General features: G+C 38.1%; 2 protein-coding genes across 2 annotated transcripts; both read left to right on the top strand.

Moving 5' to 3' along the window:
• Positions 1-1,691: 1,691 nt before the first annotated feature.
• LOC135203343 (uncharacterized) lies at positions 1,692-4,331 on the top strand. Its single transcript, XM_064233082.1, has 3 exons — positions 1,692-1,808; positions 2,676-3,487; positions 3,718-4,331. Exons 1-3 carry the CDS (start codon positions 1,800-1,802, stop codon positions 3,905-3,907), a joined length of 1,011 nt encoding a protein of 336 aa, XP_064089152.1. The 5' UTR covers positions 1,692-1,799; the 3' UTR covers positions 3,908-4,331.
• Positions 4,332-10,524: 6,193 nt separating this feature from the next.
• Positions 10,525-11,501, top strand: LOC135203342 (cuticle protein AMP4-like). Its single transcript, XM_064233081.1, has 3 exons — positions 10,525-10,647; positions 10,774-11,006; positions 11,179-11,501. The coding sequence occupies exons 1-3, from the start codon at positions 10,639-10,641 to the stop codon at positions 11,375-11,377; spliced, it is 441 nt and encodes a 146-aa protein (XP_064089151.1). The 5' UTR covers positions 10,525-10,638; the 3' UTR covers positions 11,378-11,501.
• Positions 11,502-20,415: the final 8,914 nt, after the last annotated feature.

The raw sequence follows: 20,415 nt of genomic DNA, 5'->3' as shown, positions 1-20,415 counted from the left end.
TAAACGAAATAGCAAAATGTGGACCTGATGACATATATACGCCCCAACCTTATTACATATAGATTGGCACATGGGAACACTTATTAAATCCCTTTAATTGTTCGTCAATTAACGATCATATAGACACCCCTGCGGTCTGAAATTAATCTTAGATTATTAATGAATAAATAAATGACACGTACGAGAAAAGACGGCTGTCATTACCGTAATTATAACGCGAAATAACGACACTATCACTTCACTGAATGATTAAGACTTCAATATAAGTTCTCGTCGTCTCGTAAGGTTGGCCTGTGAATAGAACCGGCACTTTGGTTCTTTATCTGGAATGACGATGATTTTTTTTATCATATTAATTCATTATACCCAAATGACGAAAGAATATCGATGGAAATATTAATAATTTTTAAATATTTATTTAGATTTATTCGTTAATTACGTAAAAATACAACAATTAGTGGTTCCAGATTCCCGGGTCGTAAGCGAGCAGTGATGACATCATTTCAGCTGCCATTCTGATCAACTAACCAAGAGTTTTATGTTAAAACCAATCTCCTTCAAATTAGCATTTGAAAACACTTTCTTTATTCAGGTGGTTAGTTCGACAATTTTCTAATTTCATCTTGAAAAACAACTCGAAATACGTAAATTGCAGCGCCCAGAGTACGGGAGCTAAGAGATGGTAGACAGTTCTTCGTCAATTTAAATTTGAACTTGACTTACTTTTAAATCAACATTTAAATATGTCGAGTGCATTCCCATGGCTTCCGATACCGTGAGATACGTTAAATATAGACGCTAGATGACTATGCTATTATATACATTAATGAATATAGCGATGACCATTCTATATCTTATTTTTTCACGGACAAATAAGCTTCGCTACGATATAGCCACTAAGCCACTAGGCCTATAAATGACTGCTGTTGCTCTCGTATTGCAAGGAGTTTGCTTGAGTCACTTACGTTGCTTTAAGGCTACGCCAAGTAAATGTCATTTAATTAATGAATCAATTAGACATTAATATCCTTAAATAAGCGAGAATTGGACATTTAAAATTCTCCCGCCATAAAAGAGCAAAATTATGCAAAATTATTTACGAAAATCCCTAGTTAGTTTACGATGGCTAAACTGAATTTTCGGAGATAATCAATTAGATCATCTGAATTATTACAAAATAAGACATTTAATGAAAGAAAATAACAACAATAGCGGCAATAATTCGTAAAATTTCTCAAATTACAGGCAAAGAGGCATTATGGTATGGCGCCCAAAGTATCCACAGCGCATGTGCAGCGAAGCTTATATTTTTTTTTTTTCATCTTCTTTTTTCGCGTAAAATAAGGTTATGTGGTTATAGAAATGACATAGAAGGATAGGGAAAGATATGAAATACCCACGAAACGCATCAGACGAGAAAGAACGACGGTAAAAACGGATTAAAAAACGAAAACTGAAAGTAATAATGAGACAAGAATGACACGGTCTAGGGAGAAATTCCTTCCCGGCAAAAAAAAAAAAAAAAAAAAAAAAACAAAAAAAAAAAAAAAAAAAAAAAAGTAAGTTCGTCACGGGAAAGATCCTGATATGGAAAGGATACTAGCGAAGCCCTTGAGGATATGGAGGAAAGAAAGAGGTTGAGAGAAAGAGACAGGAAGAGGGAGAGGTAAAAACAAAGGCAAGGACATGTCCCTTACGTCACGTGTTATAAATATGTATATAAAAGAGACTAGCTCTGATTATCTTCAGTCTTACCATACATTCCGTTGCCTACCGTTCGTCTAGCTTAGCCAGGCGCCATGAAAATTGTAAGTTACTTTCATGTTTTACTAAGTTCAAAAGTCCTCTTAACTTTGATTCATATGCTGAATTGATTATCAAGGATTTAGTGAACTTTATAAGTGTACTTAAGTTTAATTTGATCTGACGTTGTAGAATAAAGTCTTAACTTACAATGACATTATATCTGTCATCTACTTGGTAGGGGTAATAATTCTCAAAGTGGTGCTAAGTTATTCTAAGTTAATTTTAAGTTTAAGTGTATGGGAAAGTACTTATAATATTAATTCTACTTACAAGTACTTGTACGTAAGACTTATTTTGTGGATATAATCACTTTAAGTTGGAGAGGTTACTTATAGTTAATTCTGTTTTAAGTAAAGTTTAGTAGTGAATTTGGTAATGTGTGTGTGTGTGTGTGTGTGTGTGTGAGAGAGAGAGAGAGAGAGTGAGAGAGAGAGAGGTCATACAAGTTCATACAAAATCTCAAAATTATATTATTTTTTTTCGTAAATAGCAACAAATGGCAGATTCATTTGTTATATATATATATATATATATATAAATTTATATATTTCCGTTGTATTCCACATAGGAAAATGAAAAAGGTATGTCTCAGAAAATGCCCAACAATTTCGTCCTCCAATGAACCCCTTCTTGGAGGACGAAACTGTTGGGCATTTTCTGATACATAACTTTTTCATTTTCCTATTGTGGAATACAACGGAATTACTATATCTTCTTGCCTAAGAAGATTACCAGTATATATATATATATATAATATATATATATATATATATATATATATATATATATATATATATATGTATGTATGTATGTATGTATGTATATATTGGTACTCGATGGTGTTCGATTTAATTCCTTTTTCTTCCTAGGTCATCTCCACCCTCCTCCCCCTCCTAGCCTGTGCTGTGGCAGCAGCTAGGGACCACCACGTCCATCCTGAGAGACTATCCGCTCTCTCTCCCAGAACGACCAAAGCCTCAGGCACTGCTTCTTCTTCTCCTTCTTCGGCAGCAGCAGCTGAACGGGCAGCCATCGCCGAGAGAGTTCACAGCGCAGAGCGAGCAGCCATTGCTGAGAGAGTCGCCAAGGCAGAGAGAGCGGCACTCGCGGAGAGGTTCGCCAACGCAGAGAGGGCCGCCATAGTCGAGCGGGTTGCCAACGCGGAGAGGGCAGCGATTGCAGAGCGAGTGGCCTCAGCAGAGAGGCTAGCTCACGCCGAGAGGCTAGCTCACGCAGAGAGACTAGCTCACACCGAGAGGCTGGTCCACTCTGACAGACATGCTCACGCTCACAATGACAGGATCCCACATCCAGAGAGGGTCCCACACTCCGAAAGGCCCCATCAGCAGCACTCAAACAGGATCACCCACTCTCCCACTCCTAAACATCACTCAGAGCATCATGCGCACTCGGAAAACTCAGCTCACCCAGACAGGTTCCTCCATCCCGTGGAGAGGCCAGCTCACTCTGACCACGAGCCCCAGCTCGAGAAGTTCCTCCACTCCGACAGGCCGCACAGTCATCCAACGGCCAAACCAATAGCCATTCTCAGCAGCCACCAGATCACCACCGACGAGTTCGGGTCCCACAGCTCCGCGTTCGAGGCGGAGAACGGCATCCAGTTCGAGTTCTCTGGCTCGCAGGGGATCGACGGAGGGGCGAACATGATTGGATCCTACAGGTGGGTTATTATACAGGGTGTCCATTACAAGTATTTATTGCTCAAAATGGTACTGGGACTTTATGGATGCCCTGTATAAGTATAGGTCTCACTTGGAGGATTGTGTTCATGGAAATTTGGCTTGATTAGTATAAATAACAATAAATGGCAACTTTACATTGCTTTACAATAGAATAAATTACAATTACCTTCCTGAAAGCTCATCTGCAACTCATCTCTCTCCATTCCAGCTACCCAATGGAGGACGGGTCCATAGCTACGTTCAACTTCGTGGCTGACGAAAACGGTTACCAACCCCAGTCCGACCTCTTACCAGTGGCTCCAGCCTTCCCACACCCAATCCCACAGTTCGTCCTCGAGCAGATCGAGTTTGCCCGTCTCCAGGACGAGCGCAAGAGCCTCGAGGGCCACCTGAATTGAGGAGATGTTGATAGTTCTTTAACTGTGGCTGTATAGAGAGCTCGTAAAAGTACGATTGGGGGAGTTAGCGGTATACATTATTTATCCTTTCTGATTATTTTTCAAGTAAAGAGATGTTTATTTATCAGTGATGTATAATACTTTGTTAAAATATTTATTTACTTATTACTTTCTTGAGGCTATAACTGATTTTTCAAGTAAACAAATGATTATTTATCATATTTAATATTTTCTCAAGATATTTATCCATTTATTACTTTCTTGAAGCTATAACTGGTTTTTCAAGTAAACAGATAGTTATCTATCAGTCATATACAATATTTTGTTTAAATATCTAATCTTACAAACTTTTTTGAAGTTTAATTGGCATAAAAGGCAATCCGTATGGTATGGTGAGAACTTGTATCTCCAAATATATTCGAAACCCAAGAGATTCGTTCATTTTCAATGCAGATACCTTTTAATAAAACTCAGAATTTAAACGCCCTGTGAGACATGTTCCCAAGTATTTCAATTCTAAAATTAATGAATACTGCCCTAGTATGACATACCATCGTAGATCGTAGAGAAGCAGAGACAGACTGTTTTGAGAAACAATGGTATTGTGGTGAGAATAAAGAAGATTAGGGCAGTGGAAGTTGTGTATAAACCCAGAATTCGTGGAGTTTACTGTGACTTGCCTCAATTATTCGCAATTATTGATGATATTCATATCTTTTTTAGTTAATAACTGGATTACATTATTTATTCATTTATTATTTTCTACTTTACTTTCTATCTCATTTTTATCAAATGTGTTATATTTCCATTTTCTCATTTTATTACAAAATATTGCTATAGAAAGTTACAGAAATAATTAGGAGAACTTTCATAATATAATACTTTTAAATGACGCTATCATTATACTGAGAAAGTACAGAAATATTCGTCTTGCTAAGTGTGCAAATTAGAACTGAGGATAAAATACTTTTAAATGATACTATTATAAGTATCATCATATATGTCCTGCAAGCACTATCAATAATCAAAAGACTTTTCATGACGAAACGCTTTTAAAATTCTACCATTATCATAACTATCATTGGGGTTATCATCAGTATTATCGTCACTCTAGACATCTGTTCTGTCAAACGCCAAGGGTGTTTACAAGGTGCGTTCACTGCTACAGTAAACCAGTTTCTGTCCTCGACCTTTTTCAGCCTGGTTCCGTTCATCAGCTTTTTATGAAGTGAAAAGTAGTTTTTCCTACATACCCTTGATGATGCTGTTGGGGAGTTTGTGATTACAGATCTATCTCTCTCTCTCTCTCTCTCTCTCTCTCTCTCTCTCTCTCTCTCTCTGTCTAAATTTGTGAGGGTAAGTTGAGGAGATACATTGATAAATAAGGTATAAGAAGGATTAGGAAAAAGACAGAGAAAAAGAGAAATCTGGATGCTCTCTCTCTCTCTCTCTCTCTCTCTCTCTCTCTCTCTAAGTTTGTAAGGCTTGATTCAAGAAACAGGTAGATGAAAAATGTATAAAAATTAAACAGAAGAGAGAGAGAGAGAGAGAGAAACAAAAACCACCTATCCCTCTTGTTAAGAGAAGATCTGAGGCACCGTCATCAGCACACACAAAAAAGAAAAAAAAAGTTACCTTAATAATCCCGGTCAGCCGCGCAAAAAGTTGCTAGAGGTTGCCAGGCAATTGACGCACTAGGAGTTGCCAAGTGCTTCCAGTCCATATAACTCATTAGGGGAAAATGGTGTACTTCAGAAGGGGCGTGCTGTTAACGAAATGGTTGGATAGATTATGGTGATGGGGGGTGAGTGGAATGGGTTGGGAGTATGGGGAGAGGGGTCTGGAATAATTGAATGAGGTGGGAAATAGAGGTTCTTTGACTAGGGAGGAAGACTTAGAGCATGTTTTTTTTTTTTTTTTTTTTTTTTTGTTACTGGGTTGGGTGAAAGGGCTTTCTATCCTTGTGGGGCTTATTTTTTATTGATATAGCCACTGCTATTGTCACTAGGATCATAAATATATCTCCTGTTATCATTATCAATACTGCCACTACTATATACTGCTATTATTGCTATTATTATAAATACTAGTTCTAAAAAAATTTGTGAATGATCAAAGGAATTGTTATTAATGCTTATATTTTTATATTATTTTTGCTGATAATAATAACTATTCTATAACAGAATAATAGTGATAATAATTAGCTTCTCACTACAAAGAGAGAGAGAGAGAGAGAGAATCCAAAATTTTTAATAGCATCTTACCAGTGTATTTCTCTCTCTCTCTCTCTCTCTCTCTCTCTCTCTCTCTCTCTCTCTCTCTCTCTCTCTTGATAAATTCGAATTGAATCAGGAGACGAAACTGAAGAAGAAGAGGGAAATTCTATCCCGTTGTTGCATCTTTTGGATGCTGTAATTGAGGAAGTTCATCCGAGCGTGAAGAATGATGAGGCTCTCTCTCTCTCTCTCTCTCTCTCTCTCTCTCTCTCTCTCTCTCTCTGTTATCTGAGCGTTGGTGACAAAAACACTTGTCTGTTGGTGTTTTGTAGTTGTTTTGCAAATATTTGTTACCGTTGCCTCTGATAAAGGTGCGATTTATGAAGTTCATTTATGCGCGTTTGTTTACAGACGATGTCACAGTTCATGTCAAATGTCTCTATCACAATTTGGGTTTCCAAAAGAATTCACAGTTCCGCAAAATGTCTGAACTATCTTTTTGTTTACATACGATGTCACAGTTCCGCACCCTGTCGGACTCACTGTTACTTTTATACACGATGCCACAGTTTCGACGATGAGTCGGTAAGGTGTTTATTCGTGCACGATATTTTTCCGTGTTAAATCTTCACAGATTCGTGGAAAGCCTTAAATATTCCGTACACAAACGTCGTAATAGTACCTAAGGGATCCTTTCGAGCAGAAATATCGTATGACATAGGCCGACAGGATGGGCAACCGAGGTAGGTGCCTAGTAACATATGATGGTCAGTCAGCTATTGTTGGTCTCAGCTAGTACAGAGATAAAGACTAGCAACCTCACACAAATAATGAAGCCTTCTCGGCTTAAAATCTCCCAAAACAGATTTTTAAAAATTAAACTTGCGTTCGAAAGCAGTGTTTGTGTGTGCCTCATTAAAAGCAGGACGCATGTGGGCATTTGTAACCCAGTTCTCTAACGATGGGCATTTGGTTGGGTAGCATAGGTCACTTGCCTCGTTCGGATTTGACCTGTCTCGCTCGTCTCCTTTGATGTGCCGACACTTCGCGTCACTCTTTAAAAAATTGTGTATGTATATATATATATATATATATATATATATATATATATATATATATATATATATATATATACTATATGAATTATGGTGCATTAACATTTCATTACCTTCTGCATATAGAATTCTAAAAGGTGGTATGATATTCTCTCTCTCTCTCTCTCTCTCTCTCTCTCTCTCTCTCTCTCTCTCTCCTCTCTCTCCCTTGTCGTACCTAACAAGCAACTACTCCCAGATCGAAAAATATATCCTCGCCACTCACATATCTTGACGTGATCACGTGTATTAAAGCACTCCTGAGTTCTGCTTGGCCCTGGTTAAGCTGTCAGAAGAATATTCATGGCGCAGATCTTACGTCTTTTATATTTTATATTTATCTTATTATTATTATCATTATTATTCATTATTTTCTTCATTACGGAACTTAGCGAATAAGGTGTAGTACCACTGTAAAGCGCCCATGGCCGTGGGTTTTGTAACCTTTCGTAAAACCAGTGGCTCTCTAGAAGAAGGGGGCGTTCCTTGGACCATATTCATGATACCAAGGTTTTACGACAGAGCTGTCACGCGTATGATCTCCATCGGGCGCGCGTGCGCCCAACGCGGAGAGAGAGAGAGAGAGAGAGAGAGAGAGAGAGAGAGAGTAAATAATTTGGTTTGCCAGCAAGACGTCGTAATCAAAACAAAGCTTTGTTTATTCGTTGAAGATGTTGCTAACCATTGGTTGAGTAAAAGAATTATCAAACAGAAAAGAGAGAGACAGAGACAGAGACAGAGACAGAGAGAGATAGAGTACGACTGCAATACGAAACGATAAGTTTTCTCCCTGAACTTTGCCGCTCTGTGATAAGGTTGGCGTTATCTGAGCGACATGTCGGAAAGGTTAAACGTTTGTAATCTCTAATCTCCGAGGAACTCTCTCTTTCCCTTCCAATCTTATCTCAATGCCATGGTAAAGTTCATCGTACACTTTCCATTTTTAATCGCGATTTTTTTATTCCAAACCTCTCGTCAATTCTTGCATCAGTCTCGTTATCGTAGCTTTTTATGAAGTTTAAAAAAAGAGAGATAATGGGTGACGTTGGGTCATCGCTACATAAGGAAAAGTCGAGCGCGAAACCTGTTGTAGTCGAAACGAACGAACCCAATAAACATTCCTGTATATATCTGCCCGTCACCTCTGATGAACTTGAGCCAAGATGTTGTTACTTGCTGTTGTTATTGTTGGTTGTTGTTGTGTGGAGGCTGTGTGTGGCTGTTTTGTCGTGTAAGTCTGCTGTTGTTTTAGGTGTTAATGTTGTATTTTTATCTGTTGTTGCAGAAGTTACCTCTAATATACGTAGGTCTTGGCTCAGAAAATTCGACAAGATGGGTGCGATGTAATTACGAATGCTGAGGGTAGACTTCCTTCCTCTCTCTCTCTCTCTCTCTTCTTCTCCTTCTCTTCCTCTCTCGTTCATCCTTCCCGTCCTCCTCTCCTCCTCTCTCTCGCTCTCTATCTCTCTCTCTCTCTCTCTCTCTCTCTCTCTCTCTCTCGCACACACACTCATAAAATGATACCAACACTAGCATCCTTCACCTCTCTCTCTCTTTCTCTCTTACACACACACACACACAACCACAACACAAAACACAACTCAAAATGGATACCAACCAGCATCCTTCCCCTTCTCTCTCTCTCACCACACAACACCCACACACACACACACACAAAATGATACCAACACTAGCATCCTTCACCTCTCTCTCTCTCTCTCCTCTCTCTCTCTCTCACACACCACACACACACACACCACACACACACACAAAATGATACCACACTACATCATACACCAACTAGCACCATCCTTCAACTCTCTTCTCCTCTCTCCACACACACAACCCCACACACACACACACACAAAATGATACCAACACTAGCATCCTTCACGAACATGATTAACTTTATCATAAGTATTTTGCCAATTTACCAGGCTAGGTTAGATTAGGTTTATCTCATTTACCAGTCCCCTAGGTAGTTAAACGTAATTACCACGGCTTAAGCTTGATTACCAGGTAATCACCTTCATCGGTACATATACACAATATTAAACGAGCCACCTAAACTCTGATTAAACAGGAATACAGACGTTGGGGTTCAAAAACTTCGTAACTTCATCCCAGCATCAACTGACATTTATTTAAACATTTCTACACCCATATTGCTTTATATGTTTTCCCCTGACATTTGTTGGAGAGGTAAAAGCTCATTCATGGGTCACGGAGGAAAAAAAACTGTGCTTGCAACAAATAGGAAAAAAAAGGCAAATCCGAGAAAAGAAAGATTTCTTATAATGTCACGGTTGGTGAAAGTTCGGGAAAAAAGATATGTCTGGCAACACGATAGGTGATCATTGCCAGATATTCTTTTTCCACTCATTATATAACTTTCGCATTACAGAAAATTATCGGTTTGAATGCATTCAAAGACGAGGGCTATTTCCTTGTGAATATAGGAATTGTAATTTTGGTGTGCTCCATTTTATACGTCAAAATAGATGAATAAAAAAATACCTCTTTGGCAACTGCCCAGTGCTCGTTGCCAGATACTCCTTTTCCCAATGAATGTCATCGTTTGCCAGCAGAAAATCAAACTCATTTCATTAAATAACAGTTCATGAGTGGGATATCTGAGCAAAATGGCCAATGACTGCTCTGCAATAAGAAAACAAATCGTTCCGCCGAGGCTAACTAATCACAATGCGCATAACTTTGCATATGCAGCAAGATCGAATGCTCGTGTCTGTCTTCCTTCCAAGCCACCAGCCATCACAATGAGGCCTTTGGCAGAATATTCACTATCCTTTTAGTCCCATATAACAGCACCTAATGTTAAGGTCATAAGAGATTCAGTTGTAAACGGTTACAGAACGGAATTGCTAGACACGTCTAGTGCAAGTATCAAGGCTTGATGCTTAACTTCTTGAATGGTTAAGTTCTTTTCAGTTAATATCGAAGGAATCCCAGCAAATTGTTTGTTTCTTATGAATGCTTGAACAATAAGAATAAAAATAAGGTAGCCATTGCCTTAAAAAACATTCCATATGGAAATTATCAAAGACGAACCTTGTAAATCCCATCTCTAATCATCCGACTTTTAACCCAAATAACTGCAACCCAGAGATTTATTGGTTCTCAACTCACCTTTTAAACGCATGTGTCATCCCATAATTACCCTGATCAGGTACCTGCTACCTGCCCTGGACACTCATAATCATCTGGGTTTAGAACGGTTTTAATCGCACGGAACGCACCTGGCCGAAATGTCGAGGTCGGAAACGGGTTTCCGTAGCAGCGAACTCCACTGGTAAACAGGTGTCACGTGACCTTGAGTTGCCATTCACTCGTTTTTTGGAGTGTATATAAAAGGGGTTACATTCGCAAGAAGTGCATACATTCGTCCTCACAATCTCGCAAAATGAAGACTGTGAGTTGATGGAGAATATGAAAGACTTTCTTGTGGTTTTATAAGTCATGTTTTAAACATAGTTGAGTTGATAATATTGATAGAATTATCCCTAATATATTAATATATCATTTACGACTTCCTCAGGCTGTTCTTTTCGCCATCTTGGCTGTGGCCCTAGCTGCCCCTGCCCCTGAGAAACCAGCAGCAGAAGCAGGAGGGGCTGCCCCTCTGCCCATCGCCATCATGAGACAGGTCCAGGTCAACCCTGATGCCCTCGGCGCCCACAGCTCCGACTTTGAAGCCGAGAACGGAATCGTCTTCCAGTTCTCTGGATCCGAGGGAGTCCTCGGCGGAGCCAACATGATCGGATCCTGGAGGTAAACAATACCTCTGCGTTCTCTCTCTCTCTCTCTCTCTCTCTCTCTCTCTCTCTCTCTCTCTCTCTCTCTCTCTATCTTTCAGTAAACTGATGCTCTATAGAGGTAAAATCTTTATAGTTTCTTAAAGAAAACTAAGACATTAAAATAACCTCTTCCCGTTTTCTTCCAGCTACCCACAAGCCGACGGAACCTTGGCAGAGGTCACCTTCGTGGCCGACGAGAACGGATTCCAGCCCCAGTCCTCGTTGTTGCCAGTGGCTCCTGCCTTCCCCCACCCCATCCCACAGTTCGTTCTCGACCAGATCGAGTTCGCCCGTCTCGAGGACGAGAGGAGGGCCAAAGAAGGAGTTTCCAAGGCTGAAGAATAGCTTACGAAGCAGGAATTAAGTCTAAAAAAAGTCTTCGTGTGCGTTACATAATCGTCTCTCCGAATGTTTATTTAATTGTTTAATCGCTTTACGAATATTAATGTAATAAAGTTATTGATTCAAAGACTCTATTTTTAACCCTGGCAATGTTGAAATAGTAGGTAGTTATTGAACTATCAATACAAAACGCAAAGACTATTTGTCAATCTTCACCAGATTAAAATAGTCCAGTTTAACGTCTTTGAATAATTGTCCCTGAAAAAATACTATTTTGATTCCTGCCCATGTTAAGAAAGTAAATAGTAAACGAACTATCACAACAAAACGCAAAGACTATTTCATAATAACGTCAGAATTAAATAGTCTTGTTCAACCTCTGCCCTTTGAATAATTGTCTCTCAAAAAAAACTTTGTTTGATTCCTGCCCATATCACAATAGTAGTGATTAATGAACTATCAGATATAAGACCACAAAAACTACTGACGATTTACCCCACAGTTAAGTAGCCCAGTTTAACCCACGACCTTTGAGTGATTAATATCAGTTACAGCATCTCATTAATGAGTTAATTGGCTGTCAATGAACTGAATGAGTGACAACCACATTAGAAGATAACTTGATTCTGAGCAATGAGTTTATATATGATAATTGGGAAGAATTAGCTTCATTAAGAGAAAGGGAGAGAGAGAGAGATAGACTTTCTACCTATTAGAACTATGATAAGCTTTTCAGACAACTTTAATACCTTTAGTTGATTTGCTAAATTTGCAACTAATTTGTTCTGTCGACTCCAAGATTTACAATAGATTTACACCATTGCTCTTTGTTTTGCAACCAATCTGCAACACAGTATTTGGATGGATAGCCAATTTACATCACTGTGGCCGGATTTACATGCAATTTACACCACTTTAGCAGAAATCATGACTAATTTATAACAGCCTACTCGAATTTGCAACCAATTTACAAAATCTCCCTCGAATTCACAACCATCTATCACCAACTGCCATGGATTCACAACTAATTTACACAATCATCCTCGAATTTACAACCAATTTACACAGCCCTCCTTGAATTTACAATCAATTTACTCCAACCCTCTCAAATTCACAACCGATTTATACTAACGTCCTCGGATTCACAACCAATTGACACAATCCCGAATTTACGACCAATTTACACACTTTACTTCAAATTCACATCCAATTCATTGACAACTTTCTCTGATTTACAATATTACACTACTGGACCCGAATTTACAACCATTTTACTACACCGTCCTCGTATTTGCAACCAATTTACAAAATCGTCCTCGAATTAGCAACCATTTACACCAACTCCCACGGATCTACAACCAATTTACACCAACTTCAACGCATTCACAACCAATTTACATCCTCGTCCTCGAATTTACAGCCAATTTACAAAATCTCCTTCTAATTTGCCACCAATTTACAAAATCTCCCTCGAATTCACAACCATTTACACCGATTTCCGGATTCACAACCAATTTACATCATCCTCCTTGAATTTTCAGCCAATTTACACACGGCCCCTCGAATTCGTAAACCAGAGATTCCGGAATTTCTTCCAGGTTCACGAAACCTGGAATTCCAGATTCCACATTTACTTTACCGCAGCTCCGCCAGTAGATGGTCATTGGGAGAATTCGGGTGGGCCAACTTGAGCCCCTCCTGAGAAATAGCGCTCAGTTGACGGCGGGTGGCTGGATGAGTTCATAAGTGTTATTATATCTTTGTTGTTGTCATGTGCTTGCGACTGTTTTGATATGTTTATTTTTTGTGGTTTTATTAAGTTTTTATTGTGTTTAAGGTGTCTGTGGCTATTGTTTTGTTACGGTTTTCATGTATCTTTTGTTTTTAAGTTTTTGTGGGTTGCGTATGTTTGTTTTTTAAGAATGTGTATTTCATCTTTTGTGTACTCTGTATTTAAACTGTGGTTGGTTTGTTAGTCTTGCTGTGGGTCTGAGCAGTGAATTTAATTTTTTTTTTTTTTTTTTCTTAAAGATAGATTGTGGAATTCGTGTACTTGTCTGTACGAAGTGTCTGTGGTTGGTACTGTTTGTTTGTTTTACCTGTGGTTTAAATGTTATCGAAATCTGTTAAATTTACTATATGTGCAACAGTATTATATGTGCGTTTTAAGTGTTTGTGGTGAACTGTTTTTTGGTGGTTTGTCATTTACTTGTATGTAATTTGTGTTAGTTGTGCATCTGGTTGGTTTATAATTTTTCTATTGGTTTTATCGTGATCTGTTAAAGGTTTTGTCTTAAGTGTTAGATGTTTGTGTTTGATGAAGTTCAGGCTGTTTTTTGTGTGGTTTTATGAATATATTAATTTACCAATATGTACGAAGTGCTTAGTTATGTATGCGGTTGGTTTTATTCCTGCTATAGGTTTTAAATGTGGTTCAACTTTCATAGTATCCTATTAAAAGATTTTCATTGTTTGAGATCAAATTAGTTTTTAGTGTTTTAAGATAATGTGTTATTCATACTTGTTTGTACTTGTTTACATATGTAGCTTTTCTTCATGTTTGTATGTAGCAGTTTTTTTTCTTCAAGTTTTAGCTGTGGTTCAATTTAGTTTAGCATAACATTTATCAATGTGTTGGGGGACTCATTTTAGGTAATGAAGTGATTACGAGAAATTCTTATGGATTAAAGCTTATTTAGCTTTTGTTAAATATTGGTTGAAACTGTTTTGTGTAATTTTATCGGTTAAAAGTTATTTCAAGCAGATTTTGCAGTTATTCAAAGATTGTTGGGTTAGTTTAGTGGACTTGGGTTTTTCTATTTGTTTTTTATAAGCAGCAATGTATGTATGTTGCTTTTTAGTCTCATTTTTATGATTTAAATGGAAGATCTTTATATGCAGTGACAACTCGGAAATGGGTGTAATGCAAATTAGCCTTGAAAATTATTTTTTTTTTTTTTACACAGAACTTTGGTTTTACTTTGGTTTTACCTAACTTTTTTTCTTTACACGCCTAACTATTTTTTTTTTTTTAATTTTAAACTGAATTAAAGTGGAAGAAATCGGTTGGTTTGTATGAGCAAGCATAATGCTTGATAAAATTTTTTATATTCAACATTGGACTTTTGAGATTCTTAATTATTCAATGTCATGATGCATTAGTTTTACTATATTTAAATATTGTGGCATTCAACTCTAAAGCATAATTCTTTAAACTTCAGCATTATTCTTTAAATTTTAGCATAATTCTTTAAACTTCAGCATAATTCTTTAAAACTTCAGCATAATTCTTGAAAACTTTAGCACATTTTGAGCTTTTGTTTAAGATTAATTTCTATTACTACTTGGCATTGGATCTAACAGCATTTAATCTTTCCACGATGTTAAGGGAGACTACGAGTGTACATCTTTTGATATATGTTAATGGGGGGATTCCCCCCCATTATTCATAAGGTAAGCGTGAGACACGAGCGGAAGGCAAACCAACACACCGCATTACTCACAGCCTTTCTCTCTCTCTCTCTCTCTCTCTCTCTCTCTCTCGGCAATCCCTCTCTCTCTCTCTCTCTCTCTCTCTATCTCTCTCTCTTCCCTCTCTCTCCTCTCTCTCCACTCCGCCCTCTCTTTCTCTCCATTCTAACAGGTAATGAAAATGAGAGAGTTGCGTCATAACATTAACGTTTATTAACAACGAATAAATAAATCAATCAATCAAGTAATCCAGTCTTACAGACTAACCCAAAAAACCCCGAAACAGTACATTGTCTAGTCACCAAAAAAAGTCTACACCCCTCTGGGAATTCTTTGTCCCCCCCGCATTCCAGAATCGTCTGTTTCAAAGATAGAGAACACATCCCGGTAAGTACACACACAAGTTTAACAGACAGAGGTTAAATATTGGATGTCATCACAAAAATGTCAAACAGATAATAAGCCACTCTTTGGCTAAAGTAACTCAACACTCACCCAAACAGCCGGACACTTAAACACTATGTCACAAAAACTCCCCCGGCGAACGCCACGGCATCTTTGCCTGTGACTTGAAGACCCTCTGTCAAAATCTCCCATAGGCTTGGGTATGACACTCTTTTAACAGAAAGAGGCGCACACGCACATACGAACACACAGTTCGATAGCGCCTCGCGGTTCTAGCTGCATCCAGTTTCACAAAGACACTTTGAGAAGAGTTCATAAACTGTCGTGCATTGACTTGTCTAACTAATCATTTTTATCTCACGCCATCCCTAGAAACTCATTGTTCAGCTACTCTCGAGTTGTTACCTCTACACTGTTCTCCACATTCCACAGGTCAAAGGGAACACATGGACAATACATTATTAATCAAAAACCCTAGGCCTTACAGATGCTCGGCCACCCCATATGCTAGCCCCCGCCTAGCAAAATAGCTCATAACACAAAACACTGGCCGGCTTAAAATAGAATATACAAAATAACTGCACGTCTCTGGCATTATAAAATAAAGTCTGTTACTCTTATATCTCCAAATAACACTAGGCGCATTTTCTCTCATTTTTTCTGCATTTCTTGAATATCCCTCTTTGCTTTTCTGCAAGTAGCTGCTCCTGTAGCAGACTGTAGCAGCTGTAGGAAGACGGAATGTCTCCCTCATTGTAGAAGACTTCTCACGGCTTCTGCAGATCCCCAAAAAACACGCTGTAGAATTCTCTTGATCACCATCATGGAAATTCTTGTAATCACCAAAAACGGCAGCATCCTCACGGCTGGTGGACGTCTTGCTGGCGTCGGGAAATGACTTTTTGGTGTTAGTATGTCATTCAAGTCTTTGGTCAATCTAAGAAAATTAACCCAGACATACTACTTCTATCAAACAATGATCTCAAAAAGTCAGAAATACTAACCGAACGTCTCCCAATTAACTCCCTTTAACACGACTACTAAATCATAAGTCATCATCATAACTCTCTAAGAAAAAAAATCATCAAGTTCTCCAACTCAGTTCTCCAAACTCACACATCAGCACACACACAACTCAGAAATCACAGCAACTCCACGGACTTCTGTACTCACATTTCAAACTCGAATGTGCTCACAAGAAAAAAAAGAAAAAAAAAATCGTAATGAGCCCAAGGAAAAAAAAAGAATCACGTAACACACCCAGACCCAAAAAAATGTTCTCTCAAGCTCTGATATCTGAACAACCCACAAAATCAGTAAAAAAATCTCCAATGTTTAACAGCAAAAACCCCTTTACTGCTCAATAATTAATCACAATGAGACTTAATGTCAAACTCCCTTTTACGTAAGTAACAACCCGCGAAAAATTACATCTCCCGGTAAAATCAAATCTCCCGTCCAAAAAAGAAATGCTACTTAAGCTCAATCCCCCCAATTACATCTCTCATAGGAAAAAGAAGAAAAAAATAAAAGATAATCACAAGTAGATTTCCCCCAATCACAAAATACATAATACATGTATAATATGCATAACTCCCCACGTTTTTCCCCAAGAAATGCTCCATGTAAAGCCCTGGAATTTGCCAGAAAGCAAACTCTTACCCATTCGCTTTCGTGAAATGCTATTGTCAACATTTCCAGATATTGCGAAAAATTCTGATCTATCATCATCAGAGGAAAAAAGTCAGCACACGGCTCATCATATCGCTTGTCAGCAGAAAAATCACCTGCGGACGCATGCTCAAACAACAGCACAAAAATTGTTTAGTCAGACACATAAGTTTGGAAACTCATGATTCTCTAGAAAAACGTCTAACAGACACATTTCACAGAATTAACTCCAGGATATGACTAATGTGTCCAAACATTTGTCTCAAAGACTTATTCTCTCAACATGACTTTGCCCAAATTATATTTCTCCAAGAATAACACACTTGTGAACATAAAAAATGCACACATCTCCAAATGACTCGTAATGCAGTAATGCCACTCGCCTCTAAATAGTCACGAAACCAAAAAAGAGAACCACAGAAATCTTCTCTTGTCTCGAAAGAAAAACTCCCATAACCACAAAAAAAAGGGTCACCCGCCCAAGATTAATTCCAACTCCATATATTTCACCATATTAATAATAACACCACTCCGGTTATAAAAATATTTCCTCCATTTGGTTAATAACCAACCCCCTTATGTTTCTCTCTTATTTCTCCAATAGCCACATGTCAGTAAAAAAAACACCACTCCAAGAATAGAGAATAATCACCTCTATTTCGGCAAATACAAAATATTTACCTCTATTTCCCCAATACTCCATGTGGAACAAAACAAGGCTCCAAATAATATATCTCCAAAAAGGAATATCAAAAAATGAAATCCTAACTCCAAAAAAATGTGCTGAGCCCGTAAAATTATGGCCGCTCTGTCTCTAAGCCAAGTAAGCTTATCTAAGCACAGTTCACATGCAAAAAACACATCTCTATACACTCTTATGTGTTTAAAACAAAGACGAATACGTCTATTATAAACACGTGCAAATAAAGAAAACACATCACTATGGGGCAAAGACAAGAAAAATTGTTGACCTCTTGAGCCAATCCCATAACCCTGAAATATTTAAACAAAAACCCTCTCCCTTTGATAAACAATAGTTTTAACACTCACCACTCCATAATGGGAACAACAAGAACTCAAAATTCTCGCAAAACGCGGTACTAAACACAACACCCGCACTGCCATCTCGGAATACACTCGTCATCACACACAGAAGTCATACTGAGAGCGCCCACTGCTTCTAGGCTGACTGCCTGGGAAAAATGCTGAGTCCAACAAAATCCTTCCCTCCCTTTAGCACAGTTAACAGATAGATATTTTCTCATTTTTTTCTCACTAAGTAACTGAAAACTAACAGTTTAACGATTTTCCACAATCCCACAAAGGCTTTGTTGTTCGAAAACTATCGCTAAGTCATAACCCCTAACTGGTCACCCATCTCTACATTGGCATTCCTAGGCATAAAAAAGAAAAAAAAAAAACTTTTATACCCCCTCTTAACCGCCTGCCACCACTGTTAATGGGGGGATTCCCCCCCATTATTCATAAGGTAAGCGTGAGACACGAGTGTAAGGCAAACCAACACACCGCATTACTCACAGCCTTTCTCTCTCTCTCTCTCTCTCTCTCTCTCTCTCTCTCTCTCTCTCTCTCTCTCTCTCTCTCTCTCCACCTCTTTCTCTCCATTCTAACAGGTAATGAAAATGAGAGAGTTGCGTCATAACATTAACGTTTATTAACAACGCATAAATAAATCAATCAATCAAGTAATCCAGTCTTACAGACTAACCCAAAAAACCCCGAAACAGTACATTGTCTAGTCACCAAAAAAAGTCTACACCCCTCTGGGAATTCTTTGTCCCCCCCGCATTCCAGAATCGTCTGTTTCAAAGATAGAGAACACATCCCGGTAAGTACACACACAAGTTTAACAGACAGAGGTTAAATATTGGATGTCATCACAAAAATGTCAAACAGATAATAAGCCACTCTTTGGCTAAAGTAACTCAACACTCACCCAAACAGCCGGACACTTAAACACTATGTCACAAAAACTCCCCCGGCGAACGCCACGGCATCTTTGCCTGTGACTTGAAGACCCTCTGTCAAAATCTCCCATAGGCTTGGGTATGACACTCTTTTAACAGAAAGAGGCGCACACGCACATACGAACACACAGTTTGATAGCGCCTCACGGTTCTAGCTGCATCCAGTTTCACAAAGGCACTTTGAGAAGAGTTCATAAGCTGTCGTGCATTGAATTGTCTAACTAATCATTTTTATCTCACGCCATCCCTAGAAACTCATTGTTCAGCTACTCTCGAGTCGTTACCTCTACACTGTTCTCCACATTCCACAGGTCAAAGGGAACACATGGACAATACATTATTAATCAAAAACCCTAGGCCTTACATATACTTGGTTAATCTGTATCTTCTGATTAAGCACCAACGTAACTCAGAAGAATGCTTTGACTCTGGTCCTGAATTCATATCTGCCAATGTAAGTGATTGTTCAGTTTTTTTAGGCAAGTGGATGAAAGTGCATGCTTGAAAGTGGATTCTTGAGGTTAAAGGTGCTAATAAATGTGCTTCTTGTAAAGTGTTCAGTGCCTGGTGATTGTCAAGTGGCTAGAATTCAGGTTTGTATTTGTTGATGGTTAGTGCCTTGCAGTTTTAAGTTTTAACTTAAGTGGCTAAGATTTCTCTTGTTTAGTGCCTTAAGGTTTTGTTAAGTGGACAGGATTTTTAAGTGTTCGATGGCAGGTATTTTGGTTATATAAAGGGGCTAGAATTGTAATGGTTTGATGGCTAGTATATTGGTTAGCAAATTTTTTTATGATGGCTAAGATTGTGTGCGGTGGCTAGTGTTTTGGGTAGCAATTTTTGGTATTTACTACCTTGTAATGTTGCTAAATAGCTAGGATTTTAGTATTGGATGGCTAGTATTTTGGTTAGCAACAAGTTTAATGGTTAGTATTTCTTAGTCAATTATGCTGAGAGTTAGAACCTTAATCTTGTTAAGTTTCAGTCTAGAGTTTTTAAAACTTTTTCAGATTTTGCGATGAGGGAATTAGCCTTAAATTTGGTTCAAATTTATTAAAATTCCTTTTAAAAGGTAAGAATAGTTTTAGGTGTCAGTGTCTTGAAGTTAGTGTGAATGAGATTGTAATTTTGAAAAATATGTTTGGAGTGAATTTTTTCATCAAACGAAATAAAATTATAGTGAATTGATTGAAGTAACTAGTTACGAATTAATGTTACCCTAGTAATTTTACAAAGTTTATATTGTATAGTTGATTTTAAGACCTTATTGGGATATTAAGTTTTAAGTACAATTAAGTCCTCCCTTTGGTTTTAATTTAAATTTACTGTAACTTAATGTAATTGTCAGTTTTAACAGTAAATTTAACAGTAAATTTGTGCAGAGTTAACTTAAAATAGTCGCCATGAAATTCTATATTCTATTTAAAATTTTGTCCAAACAAACTTAAGCTTCCAAAAAGTCCACCTTTGCCGGGTGGCTTAAAAAAAAGAATTAATAAAATTACCTTT

This window comes from Macrobrachium nipponense, chromosome 36, assembly GCF_015104395.2.
Source record: "Macrobrachium nipponense isolate FS-2020 chromosome 36, ASM1510439v2, whole genome shotgun sequence".
Taxonomy (NCBI): Eukaryota; Metazoa; Arthropoda; class Malacostraca; order Decapoda; family Palaemonidae; genus Macrobrachium; species Macrobrachium nipponense.
The sequence above is the reverse complement of the archived record's forward strand: the minus strand, read 5'-3'. Positions and strand labels throughout refer to the sequence as shown.